The sequence below is a fragment of the Cupressus sempervirens genome, chromosome 2 (assembly GCF_028749045.1).
Source record: "Cupressus sempervirens isolate cs-2001-9-10 chromosome 2, ASM2874904v1, whole genome shotgun sequence".
Classification (NCBI taxonomy): Eukaryota; Viridiplantae; Streptophyta; class Pinopsida; order Cupressales; family Cupressaceae; genus Cupressus; species Cupressus sempervirens.
The window spans coordinates 772747476-772770278 of NC_143119.1; the positions used below are offsets into that span (position 1 = coordinate 772747476).

At 34.6% G+C, this 22803-nt stretch overlaps 1 protein-coding gene and 1 long non-coding RNA gene across 5 annotated transcripts in view; both read left to right on the plus strand.

Annotated features, from left to right (window-relative positions):
- The window catches only part of LOC149575745 (uncharacterized), a 241306-nt gene extending 236614 nt beyond the window's left edge, over nt 1-4692 (plus strand). For 3 of the 4 annotated variants that reach the window (XM_089815534.1, XM_089815536.1, XM_089815535.1), the window contains 3 exons: nt 801-904; nt 3982-4138; nt 4359-4692. In XM_089815534.1, coding sequence (XP_089671660.1) covers nt 801-904; nt 3982-4138; nt 4359-4523 — 426 coding nt within the window. In that variant the 3' untranslated portion in view covers nt 4524-4692. The remainder of the gene's footprint in view (nt 1-800; nt 905-3981; nt 4139-4358) is intronic. The other variant, XR_016360224.1, reaches the window with a different exon arrangement.
- A 9835-nt stretch (nt 4693-14527) lies between these two features.
- Nucleotides 14528-15296, plus strand: LOC149575747 (uncharacterized). The gene is made up of 4 exons (XR_016359708.1): nt 14528-14706; nt 14804-14881; nt 14963-15075; nt 15221-15296. It is a non-coding gene; the product is annotated as an uncharacterized LOC149575747 (long non-coding RNA).
- Nucleotides 15297-22803: the final 7507 nt, after the last annotated feature.

The following is a 22803-nucleotide window of genomic DNA, read 5'->3' on the forward strand; positions in this document are numbered from 1 at the left end:
TAACAAGGTAAATCCTGATTTAGGGCTTGCAATCACCAAATAAGGGACAAGTGTGTGTGTGTGTCGATCGATATATATATATATATATTTATTCTGCCTTGAGCTTTACAAACTGGTAATTCAAACATGGATACAATTCTAGCCTACAGGTGGGACAACAATAATCAATGGATACTTGGATTTTAGGCATCCTACTAATAGCATTAAACTTCCATGATCCTAACCATAGGGAGGATCAGGACATGAGACATTTGGAGGTGCCCTTCATTGTCATTGTCCTAGGCCCAAGAGCGGAAACTTTTTCCGCCTTGGCTCCAATGTTTCAGAGGGTTGGCATACCTAGCAGATCCTTTGCACCATTCTCCATCTCTCTACCTTACTCATCCCTTATGGTTATGAATTCTCACAATAGGGCCCTCGTAGGCCTTAATTAATCATCAATAGGTAACCTAGATGTAAATGGTTAAATTACCAGGTCACCATCCAACAACACATCTTATATGCTAGTTTCTACAAATTATATTTAACTTTTTCACTTTCCAGAATGAGTTTTAGTGTTTTGAATCCCAGATTGTTATTTATCTGTAGAATGCATACCATATATATATATATATAAACCACGATGGTGTTTCCCTACGTGTCCCTTTTCCACCTTTTGTACCATATTTAAATGTTTCAACTGTGTTCGTTATTTCAATCTCGAGGAAACTTTCTATTGTTTGAAGAACCTTTGGGATTTTCCAAAATGCTGAAAATGTGATGTTTAAATAATTCATATCTTTGTTTTCCATGGACGACAGGCATGGAATGCATTTATAGCATTTTGGACTGGTTCAGCCATTCGAATGGGAGCACCACTGTTCTTCACATTATTTTCTTTGCCATTTTGGTTCGTTGGTATAAGGTAAAATCTTCATTCATTTAGTATACCATCTGTTTGGACACAAAATCAAACCACTTTGCCTCTACATTCAAATTATAGTAAACAACAAATTTGATGTCTGACATTTCAGTTATACCCTCTATAATTTGTAGCAACTATAACTGTTGCTAATATAATCAACTGCATTTTATCCTCTTTCATGTCTGACATGTCAGTTAAACCTTCTAGACCCCTCTTCAGAAATTCCAGATTAGCTGTTTTTCTGATAGTAACGACCAATACTTTCTAATTACTTACTAAATGGAGACCCGATCATGCTCATTCATATTATTTGTTGGTGGTTGTCAAATACCATATCTGCAATGGCCATTCAGTTTTAGAAAGGAACTGGTTAAATCATATCTACTTTATTTTAAAATTGAAGATTGACTCTTATTTGGTTGACACAGTCTATTTATACCAAGGTTGCATGGGACGGGGGTACTTGGGTACTTAGGGTACTGGGGTACAAGTATTTTTCAAAATAGGGGACGAGGGTACTTAGGTATGTCAAACTTTTTAAAATATAATTTAATATTAGAAAATCTGAACATATGAGTCATGAGTACCATATATGCAATTGTCATTCAGTTGTAACAAGGAACTGATTATATCATATCTACTTTATTTATAAATTGAAGATTGACTCTTATCTGGTTAACACGGTCTATTTATACCAAGGTTGCACGGGAAAGGGGTAGTTAGGGTATTGGTACTGGTCTGGATATGAGTATATTTCAAAATAGGGGACGAGGGTACATAGGAATGTCAAACTTTTTTTAAAATATAATTTAATATTTATAGAAAATCTGAACATATGAGTCATGACAATGGTTTTTCAAAACAAGAACAATGATAGATTCTGCAGATATAATCATAATGTATTGTTTTCAGTTTCAGATTTGCAATATGTTTGTAAACGGTAATAATAATATATGATAAATGTTTAGATGCTTAGCAGAGAAGGCAGATTTTAAACATGAACAAGAAGATCATAAATCATTTAATAGTACATATTGCAAATGATAAACTTCTGACTTGAACAGTGATATAGTTTACTGTCAATCAGTATTGTATCAAAGTTTCAAACTGATTACGTATTGAATTAAGCTTGATAAACAACAAGCTGATACATAAACACAAAACAAAAACAAAAATCAGAAATCTTAATCAAGGTCCTTAGAAATGATGCTCTTCATTGAATACCCGGTACTTGGGTACATTACCCCGTATTTCGATACTGTTAGGAAAGCAACGGTGCAGAAATGCTTTCCGAATGCCAAATGATAGGGAAATAAGCATAAACAAAATTACAGAGATGTGCAGGTTAATAAATTATCAAAAAACGTATAAGATGGGAAACTCTTCTGGGAAAAACACTGATTTAACATGGGAAACTCTTCCGGGAAAAACCCACCACCGAAAACCCCAAGCAAACTTTTGTATTACAGTAAACGAAATTTACATACAACACTCTAGATTTTCACAGGCTCAGACTGCCTTTACAATCAACCTGATTTCATCAACATATATTCAAACAAATTCTTGCAGCCATTAAAACACCCTGCAAATTCGTTATAGAATACCACAAACGGTTACAAGAAAAACGGTGTGTCAACCATCTATCACACATGGATGCCTTCGGTGAACACGGACTACTTCGCTGTACACAAGATGACTCCACCGTACTGTCCGGCACCACTATATTGTCCAACACCATTGTACTGTCCGGCACCATGGCACCACTGTACTGTCTGGCACCACACAACACAAAATAATATTGTCACCGTATGCATTAAATGCCGTACACTCTGCACAAATAATATTGTCACCGTACGGTGACTCACCTCTACCGTACGGTGGTTTTCCCATACGGTGAGGCTCATTCACCATATGGTGTGTCTTCTCACTGTACTCATCATTCCAACAGATACATGGATACGTGTCCTAGAGGTGTGGGTAAGCATACCCATGCAACCTAGATTTATACCTTTTAGACCCCTCTTCAGAAATCAGATTCAGATTAGCTGTTTTTCTGATAGTAACAACCAATACTTTCTATTTAGTTACTAAACGGAGACCCGATCATGCTCATTCATACTATTTGTTGGTGGTTGTCAAATACCATATATGCAATTGTCATTCAGTTGTAACAAGGAACTGATTAAATCATATGTACTTTATTTAAAAATTGAAGATTGACTCTTAGTTTGGTGTACAGTCTATAATGATTTATGGGCACATTGCACATATTAGTACCATCATCTTTAGAGTAAATAAATCTGCATTATGTAATAATAATAATAAAAGCTTGACGTCAAGTCCATCTTACTTTTTAACTCTCAAGACATCTGATATTATGAAATTATCATAATTACGTATTCAATATTTACAAGGGCTTATCATGATAATTGTGTGAACTCATACTCTGACCCCTTCTCCTGCAGTGGAAATGCATCAATGATAAACTTCCTATTGGAGGTTTTTATATATATCATATAAATATTGGTTATTTTTAATTGCTAAAAGCCAACAGAATAAAATAAATATTTTAACATGAAAATCTACATGTTTTTCTACAACCAAGCTGTTTTCTTATCAAAGCCAACAAAGCACTAGTAAGAAGAGATATGAAAAACAACATAAAGTGCTCAGATGCGTACACACACATAAGTTTTATTAAATAGTGAAAATAGTCATCTCTGAGTATCCCATGCCGTTTTATTAAACAATGGCATTCCCTTCTAGTTTTGATATTTAGTTGTCCATCATAATAACAATTATCAGATATCAATATAATTGATCCTTGTTTTTCTCTTTTACATCTAAAAAACACTCGTATACCATACCAATCCCTATCTTCTGCTTATTATATTTTCATCATTTGGTCCACAACATTCCTTCATCCACCTCGACATAGCAAGAATAACCTTTGCAACTTCCTTTTACATTTCTATCCACATAGCAAGAATAACCTTTGCAACTTCCTTTTACATTTCTATCCACAGTTTCTGTTGGATTTTATGGACATCCCTGACTTTTATTATGGATTGATGCAGGCTTGCGAAAAGAACTGTCTCTAGTTTGGTTATTGGTTCTGACTTGAACTTTGGACCAAAGGAATTTTCTGTAACATGGAAGCTCGGTAGCTTGTGGAGTTACAGAGTCGATGGGCAAACAAAGGACATTATATCAGTGGGGTTAATAGTTGAAGGAGTACGTTGCTTGAAATTTTCTTTTATATTTATCAAGTGTTTAGGAATCAATTCAAAACTGAAATGCAAATGTATGTATAGTCAGTTAAGCAACAGGGGCATAGATTGGTTCCGTTGAGTCAAGCTAGATGGTATGTTTTTGTAAGATATATCTTAAGTTATGATTGACAATGAAATTCTTTGGGTCTATTTGGATGTTAATTAAATGATTTTTTTTCCAGGAACAGAATGGTCAACCAATTACTGTTGCTTGTGTGAAGGAGGGAGTTAATTCCCACACTTTTGGTGCAAGCTTGGAACCGATTGAAAAGAAATGGCTTGTTAATGAGATAAATGACTTCCTAGGCCTCAGCCCTCTGCAGCAGGACAGCTTCTCTAAAGTATGATAACTTTCTTGCCAGACAAGTGCCATGAATAGTGTTTTATATACCAATCTTTCCATGCTCAAGCTGTGTTAGATACTAATCCTTACATACCCAAAGGTTGTACAAAGCTTGCAATGGAACATTGCATGTAAACTGGTTCAAAATCTATATAAAATGTAAAATAATTCCATCTCGTGTCTTTGAATATTTTATTAAGAATGCCAGTAAAAATGTTCTGAATAAACATCTGAGCTGTTTCTGGATTCAATTGTATGAACATTTTTGTATCAACATATAGTGATGATCACAATGTAGTGATCCATCATCAGGATGATACTTATAGAAAGCATAAGGATGAGATCAGTATCATCCTGATGATGGATTATAGAAACTGATCTGAAATGTGAATGGAAAAATATTCATACAATCGAATTAAGAAATAGTTAGATGATGTCATAGATTGTGAAAATCTACTTGCTCTCACTTTGAATCATGTAAAAGCCATTGAAATTATTTGTCCATAGTGAAATCAAACGTCCTGAAAATTTAAAAACAACATTAGTAACTGTTTTGCTGTGCAATAAAGGTCTATGAATTGGGAAATCGAATAAGTGGCTTCTTACTCGTGTCCTCCACTAATAGCATGAATCAAAGAGCAAAATAAATGGGTGTTTCCAGTCTTGAGGAATCTTGCCATATTTGGCTCTTGTGATGGATTTTGAGTGTTATTTTCAAGGTCGCTGTTCATCATGTTTGCTTAGGTGTCTATAGTCAAGAAAGTGTGAATCTTGTTATCAATTGTGTTATTTTACTAAAAGAGGGGTAAACTTTTTATTGAATATCAAAGAGAGTTGAACAACACAAGAAACAAAGAGAACTACACAGCTTTATCCTGGTCCACAAGTTGAACCAGCATCTAAGATAAATCAAGGGGAAGCATCCTATGATCAAGAATATTCCAAGCCGGCCCCTACTCAGAGGCCCATTTAACCAGACAATCAACTACACCATCCCACTCACGAGGGATATGCATAAAAGACACAGAATCCAGAGAATTGCATAACTGAATGATCTGCTGAATAACCAGAGCCAAATGCTAATCCACATGCACAAGGTTCCTATTATGCAATAAGTTCACGACCACCTGCGAGTCAGTCTCACAAATGATTCTTTTCCAGCTATGTTGACAACATTGTTACACTGCAACCAAGATAGTCAGGGCTTCCATGAGGTTATTAGTATGGTAACCCTTGTATATAGAAAACAAAAACTGAATATCACCAGAACTATCACGCCCAACTCTCCAAATATCAACCAGACTAGGATTTCTCCGAGAAGAACCATCAGTGTTGATTTTAAGAGTGCTCGCCTCAGGAGGAGACCAATGTCCCTGACGATTAACACGCTGAGAGTGTTGCTTAGCTCTATTCCGAGAGCGGGTGTGGGGGACTAAGGGAGTGCAACCTTGAAGAGGAAAGGAGAGGCGAGAGTAAATACCAACATCAGTAGGATTCAAACCCCCACCGATGTCACATTTAGCTAGGAGTGTTTCCTGAAGAGAATTAATAATTTTCCCCCACAGGTGCCTGATCTCAAACTGCAAATCATGAAAGATCCTACTATTCCTCTCAAACCAAACATGCCATAAAATAAGGGAGGGCCGATAGTCCAAGCAACCTGAAGAAAATAAGTCTTGGAAGGGGAATGGCCCAAACAATCCCAGAATTCAAACAAAGAGGAAACATGCCAGCACGTGCATCCCTACACACTCCACCAGAAGTGCCAAATCTGTTTGGCAAAGGGGCACTGGAAAAAAAGGTGAGATATAGTCTCTTCACTATTGCCGCAGAGAACACAGATGGAAGGCCCCTGGAAGCCTCGCTTACAGACATTATCCCAAGTAAGACAACGATTGTAAACTAGAATCCAGAGGAAAAAGTTACACTTAGGCCATGAAAAACTATTCCAAACTTTCTTCCACCAAGAGACCTCCACCTCACCAAAAAGTTGCTTCGTCAACGCAAGGTACCCAGAAGAAATAGGATACTTGCCAAAAAAAGCACCTCCCCAAGCCAAAACATTAGGTTCCTGCAACGAGCTGCACTCCCTAGAAGCCAATATCTGAGATAGTTCCAACCCATCTGTCAGTGAGCCACCCAGTGGCCAATCAGAAAAATTCTTCCATCTATAACCCACAGCAAGGCCCAGGTTAAAAGCCTCCTTATAATAAGCCACCTTATTCCATCTAGCAGAAAGGAAAGAATCACAAAGAGCCTGCAAGTGAGGATGAGAGGATAAGAGAGGAGGATGCCCATTCCAAGAATCACTCCAAAATAAAGCCTCAGTGCCTCTGTTGTAGATCCAAAATAAACTTCTCTTCACTAGGTGAGCACCAATCTTGAGGGTATTCCACACCATAGAGCCTATTCCCTCAAGAGAAAACCTGGAAATATCTAAAGGTTCAACACCAAGTAAATACTTTTGTGACAGGATACGGGCCCATAGTTGAGACTGACTAGTACACCAACGCCAATAGAGCTTGGTAACAAGAGCTTGATTGCCTAAGATAGAAGACCGAAGGCCAAGGCCTCCTTCCTTTTTTGGCCTACAAACAGTATCCCAATTGATGAGGCTCCATTTGGTATGTTGCAAATTTCCACTCCAAAGAAATTGGCGGGAGAGGGCATCAAATTCCTTAAAAAAAATAGACTGAGGCAGCCTAAACCATGCTTTTGTAGATGGGAAGAGCCTGAATAACAAATTGAAGGAGTGTCAGCCTACCAGTAGTAGAGAGCCACCTGTGAGTCCAATGATTGACCCTTTGTCAAAGTTTGTCAAGCAAGCTTTGCCAGAAAAGCCTAGGATGTCTACCCACCACAATAGGGACCCCCAAGTAAGTCAGAGGAGAGACGCAATATGAAATCTCAGGATATAAGCAATCCTCTACTAGATCGGCTCAAGAGTGTTGAAGAAAAAAGTAGAGGACTTGTGGTCATTAATTTTCTGCCCACAGACAGCCAAATAAGTATCCAAGGTGAGGGGAAAGGCTTTAGCTTCCTAAATTCGAGCTATCCCAGCAAGGGCAGTATCATCAACAAACTGGAGGTAAGAAAGAGTGGCCAAACCATTTCCCCATTGCCATCCTTGAATCAAATTTTGGGAAACATGAAACTTGATAAGTCTACCAAGTGCCTCAGCCATAATGATAAACAAATAAGGAGAGATGGGATCTCCCTGACGAAGACCTCTAGAAGCCCCAAAAAGCTCTATCGGTTCACCATTAAGAAGGACCGAGAAGGAAGGAGTAGTAACACAACTAAGAACCCATCTAACCCATTCTTGACTGAAGCCAAAAGCTAGAAGAACTTTCCGCAAGAAATCCCAATTGACTTTGTCATAAGCCTTAGCCATATCAAGCTTAATAAACATAGCATGTTCCTTGGAAGTACACATAGAGTGAATAGCTTCAAAAGCAATAACCACCCCACCCAAAAAAAAATTTCCTACCACAAAATCCCCTTGTTCCTCAAAGATTACCATGGGAAGGCAAACTTTAATCCTCTCTGCTAGGAGCTTAGTGATGATTTTATAAACCACATTACAAAGAGCAATGGGCCTAAAAAAGTCTAGCTAATTAGCCTCTTCCTTCTTCGGAATAAGGACTAAGAAAGTAACATTCAAGGCCCGAAGCATTTCTTTGTTGGAATAGGGCTCCTGAACCACATCCAAAAGATCATGATTGATAATATCCCAAAATTCCTGAAAGAATTCAATAGGGAAGCCATTAGGCCCCAAAGCTTTGCCCTTCTGCAAGCTGAAGACCACCCCCTCCAAGTCAGACATACTAATTGGCCTCATAAGAGAATCATTCATCTCCCTAGTCACAACAAAGGGAATACAGGACAAGATAGTATTCTCCTCAATCTTTGCTGAAGGTAAATCATCTGAAAAGAGAGTAGAGTAAAATTGAATAGCTTCCCTGGAAATAGCTTGAGAAGAAGTCAGACGCGTCCCATTAGAAGTAACAAGAGAAGAAATGTAACTCCTATTACATCGAGCGTGCACTAATTTATGAAAAAATGCAGTGTTTTTGTCCCCTTCTTGAAGCCAATCAACTTGAGGCTTTTGTTTCCAATAAATTTCTTCTCTAAGATCCCACTCAGCTAAATTAACAGAAGCTCGAGATTCTGCAATGCCAAGAGCTTCTGAAAAACCCAGATCCCGAATCTGCTTGGTAATAACATCAAGACGATCCTGAGCCCTCTTCTTCATAATATGGAGATTATCAAAACAATTCTTGTTCCAATGCTTCAACTTCCTTTTAACATATTGAAGTTTTTTAGAGAAGGAGAACATAGCAGTGCCATAGGCAAGGCCTCCCTGTCTCCACTAGTGAGCCATTGAGTCATGAAGAGAAGAGTCTCGAAGCCACATCAGCTAGAACTTAAAGGGAGGCTTCTTGGGGATAGCAACATAACTAGTTGTGAGCTTAATAGGCCAGTGGTCAAAACCTCTCCAATCAAAAATTTCAGAAGAGAGTGAAAGAGAGCCAAAATTCCAAAAGCAAGAAACAAGGAACCTGTCCAAGCATTCTGAGATAGCATCATTTCCAACCCTTTGATTGTTCCAAGTAAAGAGCCCATTGAGAGGTTTGACATCAGAGAGATGTAAAAGATCAATATTTTGTCGAAGAAGCTCAGAAGAAGGACCCAAGCGAGCCAGCCCACCCCTCTTCTCCTCTAAACTGAGAATAGAGTTGAAGTCTTCGGCCACAATCCAAGGCAAGAAAGGATGACAACTTTTGACATGCCTAGTATGATCCCAGAGCTTAGACTTGCCAGGGAGATCAATAGGAGCATACACATTAGTAACAAGAATCATCTCTCCAGTTTCTAGAGAGGAAGCAACCGTTGAGAGAGCCGAAAGGCAAGAGACCCAGTAAAGTGGCATAACTTTCCTTGGATCCCAGTAGATGGCAAGACCACTAGAGCTCCCCAAAGCACCAACGCACTGACATTGTCCTAGAAACCAAATGTTAGGAGCACATCTAAACATGGAGTCCACTAAAAGCTTGGTCTCTTGGATACAAAGGATATCCGGAGAATGCTCAACCACTAGCTTGTGAATAGCTTTTTATCTGGGGATGCTATTCAACCCCCTCATATTCTATGAGAGAATAATCATTGAGTAGAGTAGGGAAAATGATTGTCCAAGGTCTTGACAACCCCAGACTCTACTAGTAAATCTCCTGTAAGTTTTTTTTTTTCTTGATCCTTCTTTTGCCCAACTCTTGAGGAAGTAGCAAAAGAGACTTTCTTAAATGGTCTTTGCATCAAGCCCAAAGCAAGAGAAGATCCCTTTCCTTTACCAGAGGCAAACACATCTTTAACCAAATCTGCCAGAAGAACATCCTTTTCCTATGGAGCAGGAGAAACCACAAGGGCACCAGACTCAGGGCCAATAGAAGCCTCCAGCATCTGCTGAGCTACAACATCCTAGTTGCCACTAAGAGTAGAACTCCTCCCCTCTAAACCAGTAGTTGTACACTGAGCCTTTGCAGGAATACCTTCTTCTATAACGATGTTGTTGAGAACCTCAAAACGATTAAACCCTGAGTCGTCTTGTCGATCTAGATGAGATCGCTTCTAACCCGCCCCTTAGCATGGTTTCGAGCCGGGATAAAACCATCCTTATCAGGACCAGTAGTACTAGATGGCCCTGGTCCCTAACTTGAAGTGTTCATTTGAGCTTTCCTTTTACGTGCACTATTAGTCTGAACATTTCCCTTTCTAAAACTAACATTTTGATCATTCCCCTTACCATCATTAGCCATCCTTGGGCCAAAAAACCCAACAGGGGTACCATTGCCTTTGGAGGCTTGAGGGCATTGACATTGTAAATGACCATACACATGACAAATGCGGCAATGGAAGGGAATAGATTCATAGTCTAGCTATTGGATCCAAGAAGAAGAGCCAAGACAAATTTCTAGAGAATCTGGCAAAGAATTATTTAAATCAATTTCAACACAAATATAGGCATAGGAAATAACCTTTTTGTCCAGAGATTGATGGGCTATAGCAGTCGGCTTTCCAAGCACAACGGTAATATGTCGCAAGATATCCTCATGCCAGAACTCCAAAGGAAGTCGCGGTAGGCAAACCCAAACAGGAACTTTCAAAGGAAGATCCTCAGTAGAATTGAACCCCGGATGCCAGGGTTTGACAAAAAGACCTACACTATCATAAAAATATGGGCCTCCCTCAAAGACCCGGTTCTGATCTGACATGCAAGAGAAATTCACCAAAAAATAGTTGTTCCCAGCCAACATAATATCCATAACCTTCCACCTGCCATGAATGGACTGTAAATTTTGATTTTACATGCTATGCTTTTTGTATTTTATGTTAAAAAATAAATGAAATTGTGAATACATTAACATGTAAACAGTTATATTATTGGTTTTGCAATTAACAATAGGTTTCCAAAAGTTTAGTCTCAAAGATCAGATGTCAAATATTGATATTAAAATGGTTAGAACATGGAATATCAAGTTTGATTGTTAAATATTTAGAATTCAGACTTAAACCTAATTAAGTTGACAATTGAAACTTAAATCTGATCAAGTTGACAATTGAAGTTTAAAGTTCGGTTATGGAAAATAGCATGTTTAGTTAATTTTCATATTTAAGATATATAGATGGCTTATATTTAAAATTTTAAGCACATTTTTTATGTTTAAAATTAATTATTTGGAATCCTATGTATGATTTTATTCATTCTAGTATATAAAGAAATTTTTTTATTAAATATTAAGAGCACAATTGGATAGGCTTGCCATGTATAAATGTAAATATTAGCCCAAAAAAAAAATTTGAGTTGTCGGTTAATTAGATTATTTAGTGCTTTTTTTTTCTTTAATTAATAAAAGACTTTTTATGCATATTTGAAATGTTTTAAGAGAAGAAAACTATCGAAGACTACTCTATATTAAAGGCAAAGGGGATGTTAAGGATGGTGATTAGTTTAAGGTAAGAAGAATCATATTGTCAAGTGACAATTAAAGCAAATATATTGAATAGAGTGTTATGATAATATGTTAATGAAAAATTTAAATAGAAAGAGGTTGATATTATTATTTCTTATTATAAAAGTCTAGAAAATATTTCATCATATATTTGATATTATTAAAAAATAGGACTATACATTTGGACAATAATAGACAATTATTTTTGAGATCATTTGACAAATGAGTTGCAAAATAGCTTTTAGAAATATTTCAATATAATCTCTTACACTTTATTTTATAAGAACATCATTTTATAACAAAAATAAACAAGTCATTAAGATGATTTATTAATGTGGATCAACAACTAATGACTTTTGAATCTAATTATTTTAAACAATGAAGTCTTCTTCCTAATTAAAATGAAATATTTCATCATATATTTGATATTATTAAAAAATAGGATTATACATTTGGACAATAATAGACAATTATTGTTTAGTTCATTTGACAAATGAGTTGCAAAATAGCTTTTAGAAATATTTCAATATAATTTCTTACACTTTATTTTATAAGAACATCATTTTATAACAAAAATAAACAAGTCATTAAGATGCTTTATTAATATGGATCAACAACTAGTGACTTTTGAATCTAATTATTTTAAACAATGAAGTCTTCTTCCTAATTAAAATGAAATTTAGGGTTCCCTCATAAAGTTGTCTAAATTATTAAAATGTTTATAGTATGTTGCTTTGTATTATTCCCATTTCTAGCTTTCTAGATAGACCATAAGATATATTAGTAGTCAATATATATCATAGCATGTTACTAGTTATTTTCAAAACTATTAAGATTCCAGCAATCATTTATGTACTTGATGAGGTCATGAGATGCTTAGAGGACTTGTAGATAAGTTAAGGCTCAAGCTTTGGCAATTAGTTCCTTTAATCCAAATAAGACTCGCAAGAAATACAGATTCATTAGAGTTGCAAAATATGAAAGTAATGTGCCTACAAGCCTCTCTAAGAACAAAGTATGTCCTTCGTTGTGTTTGAGATATACTAAATTCATTGCTCAACACATTCCATGATTTAAGATTATGGTAACAAAGTATGTCACCAAAAGTAATTGATACCTCATCTCCTTTTTTTGTAAGGTTCATAACTGAATCTCTCAATTTGAAGAACCTTCATAACAATGATCTTCCACAATCCATTTTAAGGAGATAGCTTCATTCGGATTGAAGTGTACTATATATATCTGTGAGTTTATGTGTGTGTAGGATCATGGTGTGCCAAAAAGAGGTGATGTGAAAAAGTGGAGTTTCCACTCTGATTTTTTTTCCACCCATCCTGATACCAATGCAAAAAGGTTGGGCCAAATCTTATCGAGTATCCGATATGAGATTGGATATCTGAAACTTGGGACATGGAATTAAAAAAAAAAAAACCCAAGAGCATTTTTGGCATTTGAGTTTTGAGTTTAGTTTGTGCTGCTCCATTTTGGGCATTAGAGATATAGGTAACAGTTTTGTTGTATTTTTTATGATTTTGAATGAATTTTAATATAAATTAGTTATTTTAAATAGAAATTGTTGAAAATTAAGTTTTTTTAATAGAAATTATGTTTTGCAATTTAATAGGTATGGCTGGCCCAAATGATGACACTGAGCCATGAAACAATGTTCCTCATAACCCTCCACCAAACAATCTAATACCCCCTCAAAATCCTCCACCAAACAATCCCCTATCCCCTCAAAACCCTCCTCAAATTGAAGATTTGATATATGAAAATCTCACGGAACTGAGGGTTTTGCAAACCACATATAACAATATACTTGTATTGGCTCCTATGTTATCCACGTTAAACACCATAGTGGATAATATTCAAACACTTACAAATGAACAAAATGTTGTTCTTCATTAGCGTGAGCAAATGCATGCCATGTTTGATGAGGGGTTGGACTATGATGAGGTTGCGGCCTTAAATATAACTAAACATGATATAGTTAATCTTTTTGCGGACCCAGAAACCGGTAAAGCAGTAGAATGCACCAAGCCCAAATTATCAATTAAATGGTGCACAAATGAGGCCATGCATGTGAACTTTTGGGATTGTCGGTGAATGGTTTTTGACAAACCTCCACATAGCAATTTAGAGGTGTCATTCTATTTCATTAAAAAATTGTATGCTGAATTTGTGTTGCACCTCAAGGTGAACTACTAGAGCATCAGGCCAAACATGGGTGTAGGAGGAGGAGCTCCTCAAGATAGACCCTTTGCCTAGCGGAAGAAAGCTGGCACTTTTGTACCCCCTATTGATTGCTTCCCCCATCCTCTAGTGCAACATCCTAATATCATTGTAGAGGTTAGTTCTCAGACTATTAGAGACATCCATAGATTGAGTAGCCTATCGATATCCCAAGCTAGGTTAGTGTTGTCTCCCCGTATTGATGATGTTGGCACAAGTTCATCATCAGCAAGCTCATCACATGTTTGTGTGCCCCATACTTGCATAACATGCAAGAATATTGTCTGGTAACATGCAAGAATATTGTGTAGGTCCCATAGGTGATCTTTCTAAGTATCAGTTTGTATTTGAGGAGGATGATACACCAAACGCACATACAGAGGCTACACACCCTGACGTGAGAGAGGGGGGGCATGTAGAGGCATGGAATCCTTTTGTTTCGGTATGTGTACATTTTTTTGTTACGACATGTGATTTAAAGTTAATCTTTATAATAGATTAATTTTAGCCCATACTAACTTATACATGTATGTGATCTACATTCATGTTTAGTTGATGATTAAGGAGGAGCTCAGACAGGTTGATAATGTCATGCTCTTACCTATTTCATTTGGCCTTGAGATATCTACGGTATATTATGTTGTGTTCTCATTGTTTTTCTATTTGATATTGGAGCATATAGGGTTTCCAATCTTTCTTTTATCTTACAGGTATCACTTGTCAGTGGGGGTCAGAGTGCGGGGGATGAAACAGAGCCCATTGACAAGGGAAAGGTAATTAGGTGCTTTTAAAGTGATCAAATATCGATGCATTCTTCTAAAGTATTTGTGCTAATGAAATTTAATTACATTCTTTATTCTACAAGGTGTGGCTAGTGGTGATGAGTCTAGGAAGATTCCACATTGTAGGCCCTCTAGCATTTCCATTTGTAGTGAGAGCCCCATCGTATGTATAAGTATCATTTATTTGTTTTTTTTTTTTCCATAAGCAAATTCAAAACTTATTTCTATGATATTAACAATTAGGCTCTTGTATCTCATAGGAAACACTTAGTGTGGTGGAGGCTAGATGTCAGAATTTTTTGCTCACGCAGCCATTATATCTAGAGGAGTTGACAAAAGTAAGTTTTAGTTTGAATTCTTGATTATATGTTATAAATTTAGTATGCTATGAATGATAATGTTATAGTTTTAAGTTGTAGATCCATATGACAACCATACTTGAATATATACATGCCACGATCAATGAGGTTCAAACATTGCCTCAAGGACATATGAGAGGACTCTTGACTGCCACTGGAGGTTGACAAGAGAGGTATTTATCATGAAAGTTTAATACTATAAATTTTCATTAAAAAAATGATCATTATGCATTTGAGTAATTCAATATTAGATACATAGAATCATATAAATTTAGTAGCCTAACTTTGGGTTTTATTTTTATTTTTTTGTTTATATAGGAGGCATCTTATCCACCTAATTCAGCGAAAAAGCTGCATTTTGATCATCCACCAGCAGCATAGGATAGTATAGTTGTCATAGGATGCGTCATGAGACATTTTGAGATGGCATATGCCACACTGTATACAAAAACATTGATATTATATACATTTTGATGGCATGATCAACCACATTTTGTAAATGGATCTATGCATTTTGATATATATTTGCGTAATTTGTCTATGGATACATGAACTTTGATATATTTGTGTAATTTGTCTATGGATACATATATTTTGATATATTTTAGTCATTTATGTATATATATTAATAATAATAATATATGGTTATATATTAAATATAATAACAATATATTACTAGATTATATAATAATAATAATAATAATAATAATAATATATTACTATATTATATTTAATAATAATAATAATATTTCACTATATTATATATTTAATAATAATTATAATCATAATGATAATAATAATATACTAATATATAATAATATACAATAGTTGTTGATTTCCCACACTTGCCAAATTGATTTCCCTCAAAAATTTGGGTGATCAATTTTTGATTTTTTTTTGCCACAAAATTTTAGGTACCTAATTAGGCTTGGTATTTACCAAACCTCTTTGATCAACTCAAAAAACGTGTTTGAGACATGTTTCAGTGACATTCAGACTTTGAGTAGCCATCTAACAATATTTTTTTCATCAAAATTCAATAAAACAAAAAAGGGCATTTTGATAACACTCTCAAGATTTCGTCAATATAATTGGTGTCAAATTTTGAGTTCGATAAGTATTTATTAGTTAATTTTTAATGAAGATGTATGTAAACTGTTGATTGACATACTGATTGAAAAATAGTTATAACTTTCAAATGGTATAACATTTTTGAAATCCAAAAGTTGTGTCACATTCTATGCTTCACCTAGTATAAGAAAAAAAATTAATTAATTTTGTAAAGTTTTCAATTAGTTAAGATGGTCAAGCACAAGAGTTTTTTTATTCTGAAAAGTTATAGTAGAAATTTTATATTTAATTATTTATTTGAAATAAACATACCAAAAAATATACATCACATGTGGGCATGAGTCTACTTTTTATATCTATAATTATATTTAAAAATATTATCATTTCATTTTGATTAAGGTGGTCAAACATACACGTACTTTTTATTTTCACCTGAGATTTTTGTAGTACTACATTAAAATCCAAAATTTTGACAAATCAAATAATTTTTCCTCTAGATAACGCCTAGTAATTTAGAAATTACATTCAATTTTCTATAGATTCTTTTCTTACAACTTTTTGAGACAAAGCCCATAACTACTTTAAAATTATGTGTCAACATAACTCTGATTTGCTAGTTTTTCACTGCCACTTAAGGCCATAGTTTGGTTGATCGTGATCTTGCACATACCCACACACACACACACACACACACAAATTAATATAGTTTACTCATATCTACCTTAGACAAGAAAATATGTGTTGATTCCTATATCCTTATCCGATGATCAGGTCATATGTCTATCGAGACATATATTAAATGAATCATTGTTGATGAGATATCAGCAATAGTACATATCTCAATGACTTATATTGGTCATAATAGTGAACAATAGTGATACACTTGATTTGTGACTTAAGAAATATGCTTGACACGTTATATCAGTTTGGTTGTTAAGATGGTCGATGATATTTACTAATTATTAGTTATGACCACATAGGGTCATGACCCTATGCCATGTAGGAGTCATGACCTTACATAGGTATGACCATTCAAATGAATATATATGCACCGTAAACTTTGCGGGGGAAATCAACAATTAATGGCATGCTAAGTACCTTTAGAAAACATTACTATGAACCACGATATCTTGGAATCTATATAGTTGCTAAGTATTATCATATTACTCAAAGATTGTAGATTACATTTAAAGTACCATCTAAGTCAGTCTTCCACTAAGATAAGTAAAGGATAAAGAATGCATTCAAGTCTGAACATTGAAGAATAAAAAATACTTTCCATCTCTAATCATATATTCCTTTACATGGAATCAAAGAATAACTGGTAGAGATCAAATAAAAGATAGTGAAATTCAAATTAATTTCAGACTTACGTTAATTTGAAAAGTTCAATCATGGTGAATCACGTTAGACTCGATGATAGATTTGAAGGAGCATCAAATTTTGTATCATGGAGAATTTAGATTATCAAAATACTTCGAGAACTAGAATTAGATTCCTATGTAGAAGAAAAGAAATCAATGCTAGATAATGATCTAGATAAAACAATATGGAAAAGACATAATAACAAGGCCATGATAATTATTATCGATGCACTTAAGGATCATATTCTTCCAACTATATTAAAATTAACAATTATATATAATTTTTTCAAGACTATTCAAATTACATATGAGATCAATAACATGAGAAGATTGCGAACTTGAAAACAACTTCTGCTCATCAAGATGAATAAATTAGAATCAATTACATCTTATTTCTTGAGAATTTGAGAATTGGAAGATCAACTTTTAATGATTGAGAATAAGATAGATGATCTATCATGTCATTAGTAGCCCTTAAAGGATTACCAACTTCTTAGGAATCTTTTATTGAAAGCATCAATGCTCAACCCACTCTACAAAATTTTGATCAACTAAAGAATGATTGCACTCAAGAGGATTCAAGAGTAATTATGAGAGGGATTAATTAAAATAAAGAGGGAGAAATTCAAGCTATTAATGCAAATACAAACATTAAGGAAAGAAAAGAAATTTTCAAGTGAAAAAGAGGGAAGAAAAACTACAAAACTAAATATCTATCCAAAATTCAATGCTACAAATGTGACAAGTTTGGACATACTCACATGATCTTCCCAAAGAGGAAGAAATCTCAAGCCTCTATAGTTGAAGTCAATGAAGTAGAAAATCCTCTATTCTTCTTAGCATTGTCAAGTGAATTAAATTCAAACAAACACAATTGGATAATTGATAGCAGAGCATCTAGACATAACTAGATTAAGAGATTAGTTTGGAAATTTTGAAGAACACTCAACATAAAAGGTCACGATAGGTGATAATTTCATCTAACCAGCGAAAGGAATTGGAACCTGTTCAATTAAATTAAGAACCAGAGTTACACTACAATTAAAAGATGTCTTGTTTGTACCTGAGATCAAGGATATCAGGTCTCCATTGTTTATCTAGTAGATCAAGGATATCAAGTCACCTTTCAAGAAGACAAAGTATTAGCCTGGCCTAAAAATTCCAACATCAAAAACACAATCTCTATAGGATTTAGAGATGGAAGTTTATGCAAACTTTGTATTGTTCAAAATCAAGCCCTAAATCATGAAGTTTCAAGAACTAGTTTGGAAATTTTGAAGAACACTCAACATAAGAGGTCACAATAGGTGATAATTTCATCTAACCAGTGAAAGGAATTGGAACCTGTTCAATTAAATTAAGAACCAAAGTTACACTACAATTAAAAGATGTCTTGTTTGTACCTGAGATCAAGGATATCGGGTCTCCATTGTTTATCTAGTAGATCAAGGATATCGAGTCACCTTTCAAGAAGACAAAGTATTAGCCTAGCCTAAAAATTCCAACATCAAAAACACAATCTCTATAGGATTTAGAGATGGAAGTTTATGCAAACTTTGTATTGTTCAAAATCAAGCCCTAAATTTGGCATAGAAGGTTAGGAAACCTCCATTTTCATGCCCTGCCCTTTCAAGAGAAAATTGTGGCATGATTACCTCATCTAAAATTTGAACATATTGGAATCTACAAAGGTTGTGTCTTAGTAAAGAACTCAAAAGGATCTTTCCCTCATAGTGAACATAAATTTAAACTTGTATTAGAACTTATCTGCACATATTTGTGTGTGATGCAGGTGCATCTCATTACTAAATCATTTCAAAGGTCCAAGATTCTCCATATATTTTAAATGGTCAATTTTAATAATTTAGAATTATGTCTTAGTGGATAGAATTAGGTGTTTTATTAAATAAATGTAATAGTTTTAGTCGGATATGTTAGAGAGTTAGAGGAAAGGGTTAATGATGTTAGTGTCAGTTTTAGAAAGGATAAAATTAGTAATAGAAATGCCATGTGGTCAATAATTAAAGAGAATCCCATCGAATACTGGTGACAGATAATAGGCAGTTACAAGAATACCCATGATTTCTGCATGGTATTGATGGTAAAACGTCTTTCAGATTCCTATTCTTAGCAGTTACAAGAATATCCATGATTGCTGCATGGTATTGATGGTAAAACATCTTTCAGATTCCTATTCTTAGCAATTACAAGAATATCCATGATTGTTGCATGGTATTGATGATTCCTATTCTTAGCAGTTACAAGAATATCCATGATTGCTGCATGGTATTGATGGTAAAACGTCTTTCAAATTCCTATTCTTAGATAGAAAAAGAAAACGTTTTTATTACTACTGGACAACAAGGCCAATCAGACTTTGGTTATTAAAAAAAAGCCAATCTTTTATGTAAAAAATGATTTGAACTTGGGAGGAATGGGAAGTTTTATGTCTCCTTTGGTCTCCTGCATTTTTTTTTCAAGATTATGGTTCTACTGTTATGCTTCATATATTTCTCATGGCAATCAGTTTAGGGAATAACAATTGCAAAAAATGTACTCTGATGCGGGGTCAATATCTTGGGTTTGAACCATTGGATTTCTCTCAATTTTTTATATGTTGTTTGAAACTTAGTTACGTCAAATATCAACGGTTGGATTGAGTAAATATTTTTTGGTTTGAAATTTATTCATGTCTGAGTGCAAGTCTATCCGAAGGCAGCAAAAAGATATTTTGGGGGATTTTATTTTCAAAGTTTTGTTTATTGAATCTGATTTTAGTGTGTGATCTTGAAGGTTGTAGATGCCCCTTGAAGCAACTCAGTTGAGTGACTGAATCCTCCTGAGTTTTCCAAGGTGTACCTCTGCATCAGTGTGGTCCAATATCAATAGCTTTTTTAGAAAGAATTTTGTATTATGTGATTTTTGTTGATGATTTCCTTAGGAAAGCTTGGATTTACTTCCTAAAACTTAGAGAATCAAATTAAGTATTTTTTAATTTCAAATAATCTAAAACCTTGACAGAAAATCGAACAAGGAAAAAAATCAAGACCTTAGGATTTGACAATGGGGGTGAATACATTTATGAAAACTTTAAAGAATTCTCCACTTCTATTTGGATTAAGAGGGAGTATACAGTACCTTATAATCCACAATAGAATGGAGTGACTTAAAGGGAAAATTGATCTATCATTAAATCTGCTAAAGTCATGATTTATGATCAAAGTCTTCACATCTTATTCTAGGTTTAAGCTTTAAATACCATAGCATACATCCAAAATAGATGTCTACATTCAATCCTAGAGAATATAACTCCTGAAGAACCCTTACCGGGAAACAAACCAAATGTAAGTCACTTGAAATTTTTTGGTTGTCCTATATATATACATGTTCAAAAGAATAGAGGTCCAGACTAGAACCTTTTGGGAAGAAATGCATATTTGTTGGGTATAGAAAATCATCTATTAGTTATAGAGTTTACATTCCAAGACAAAGAACTATTGAAATTAGTAGAGATGCCAAATTTAAAGCACATACTGCATGTAATCTTTCCAAAAATGTTGAAGAATCAAATGGGGGTCCAACTACTAAATTAGATGAAAACCAAACAATTGAGAATCAAAGGGAGAATTGTTCATAAGATCACAAACCCTTATCATCTAATACTAAAAATATAGAACTCCTTAACAACAAGAAAAGACCACTATGGACAAGGAAGATGATTGAAGAAAACAATGTGGCACCTAATGAAATCTTTAGAGGAAGTAAGAAAACCATAAACTATTTGTGTTATATTGATATTATATGTGAACTCATCAAATTTGAACCACCAAGTGTTGAAAAGGCTCTAAAATGTCTAGCTTGTAAAGATGCAATGATTGAAAAATATCAATCTATATTAAAAAATGATGTCTAGAATATTTACCTAGACCTAAGGACAAATCAATTGTCTTCTTGAAATGGTTATTCAAAATCAAACATGCATAGATGGTGGTATCGAAAAATACAAATCCAAATTCGTTGCTGAGGGATTTTCTCAAAAAGATGGAATTGACTGTGAAGAGAGATTTTCTCTTATTTCTTGATACACCAAATGATGGAAGATACATCAAATGGACGTAAAAATTGCTTTCATGAATGGTGTAATTGATGAAGAGGTATATCTAGAACAAACAGAAGATTTTGTCACTCATGAAAAAAATAGCTATGTGTGTAAATTTTAAAAAAAAGGCTCTCTACGACCTTAAACAAGCCCCTAGGCATGGTATGAAAGGATTGGCAGTTATCTCACCAAACTAGGATACTCCAAAAATGAAGCTGATCCTAATATATATTTCAAAATATCAAATGGTGACATGCTAATTCTTGTTCTATATGTTGATGACCTATTGATAACAAGGGAGGATCATCTTATTGTAAAATATAAACAAGATCTAGCATCTGAATTTGATATGAAAGATTTGAGTTTTCTGTTCTATTTTCTAGGTCTAGAAGTATGGCAAATGGAGAAATACATTTTCCTAAATCAAGGAAAATACACAAACCTTTAGCCTAATAGACACATGGATAACTTGGAATAAAGAAATTTTAAGTCATTACAAACTTTAGACACGAGACTCCAAGACACTCAAGACTCTAAGACACTAAGGGATCAAACACTTGATGTCCTGAAATAAGCTTACAAGGTTGTATATGATAGAGGTCATAGGAAGGGGCTAGAGGGTATGGGATATGGATATGAAATCCGACGAGCCAATGATATTGAAAATATATGGATAGGATAAGAATAAGGACAAAAGATATATTGTTCAAAGGATAAGGTAAGACAAGGACAAAAGATATCTTGTGGAAAGAATAAGATAGGATAAGGTGTGAGAGCATTATGACAAGTGGAAAATGAATAAGGATAAGTGGTCAAGGTAATGTTACTAAAATTTTGCACACGTGTAAAATTTTACACATACATGCAGTGAAAGTACAAAAATGCTATTCATTTCATTCAAACAATAGAAATGTCCTTGTATTATTTACTTTCAAATATACATTGATCTTTTGCTTAACAATGAAATGAATTAATATGCTGGAAAGGAAAAAATCTCACACAAGTCGTGAGTGTAGCTAATAAGTTTCTTTCATAAGGAAATACACAAACAGATACATATGAATGAAAGAAATAAGAGTAGAGATAACCAATCATTGCCTATTGCTTTGATTGGTTATGAACTCTTTCCCTGGTGCACTCATCCAGCTTCAAGCTCCACACTCTCCAACAGTTGCAAAAAGAAGGAAAAACTGATGTTAGATCCCGAGGGATCTAAGCAATGATTGTACATCTCTATTCCTATACATACTTTATCTATCAATGCATTTCATCATGAAAGAAAAGTGAGCAGTGATATTGACATTTAGTGCTGAAAGAAATAAAATCATTTGTGAGTGTCACGAGCCCGTGCTCGAACCTCATAAGAT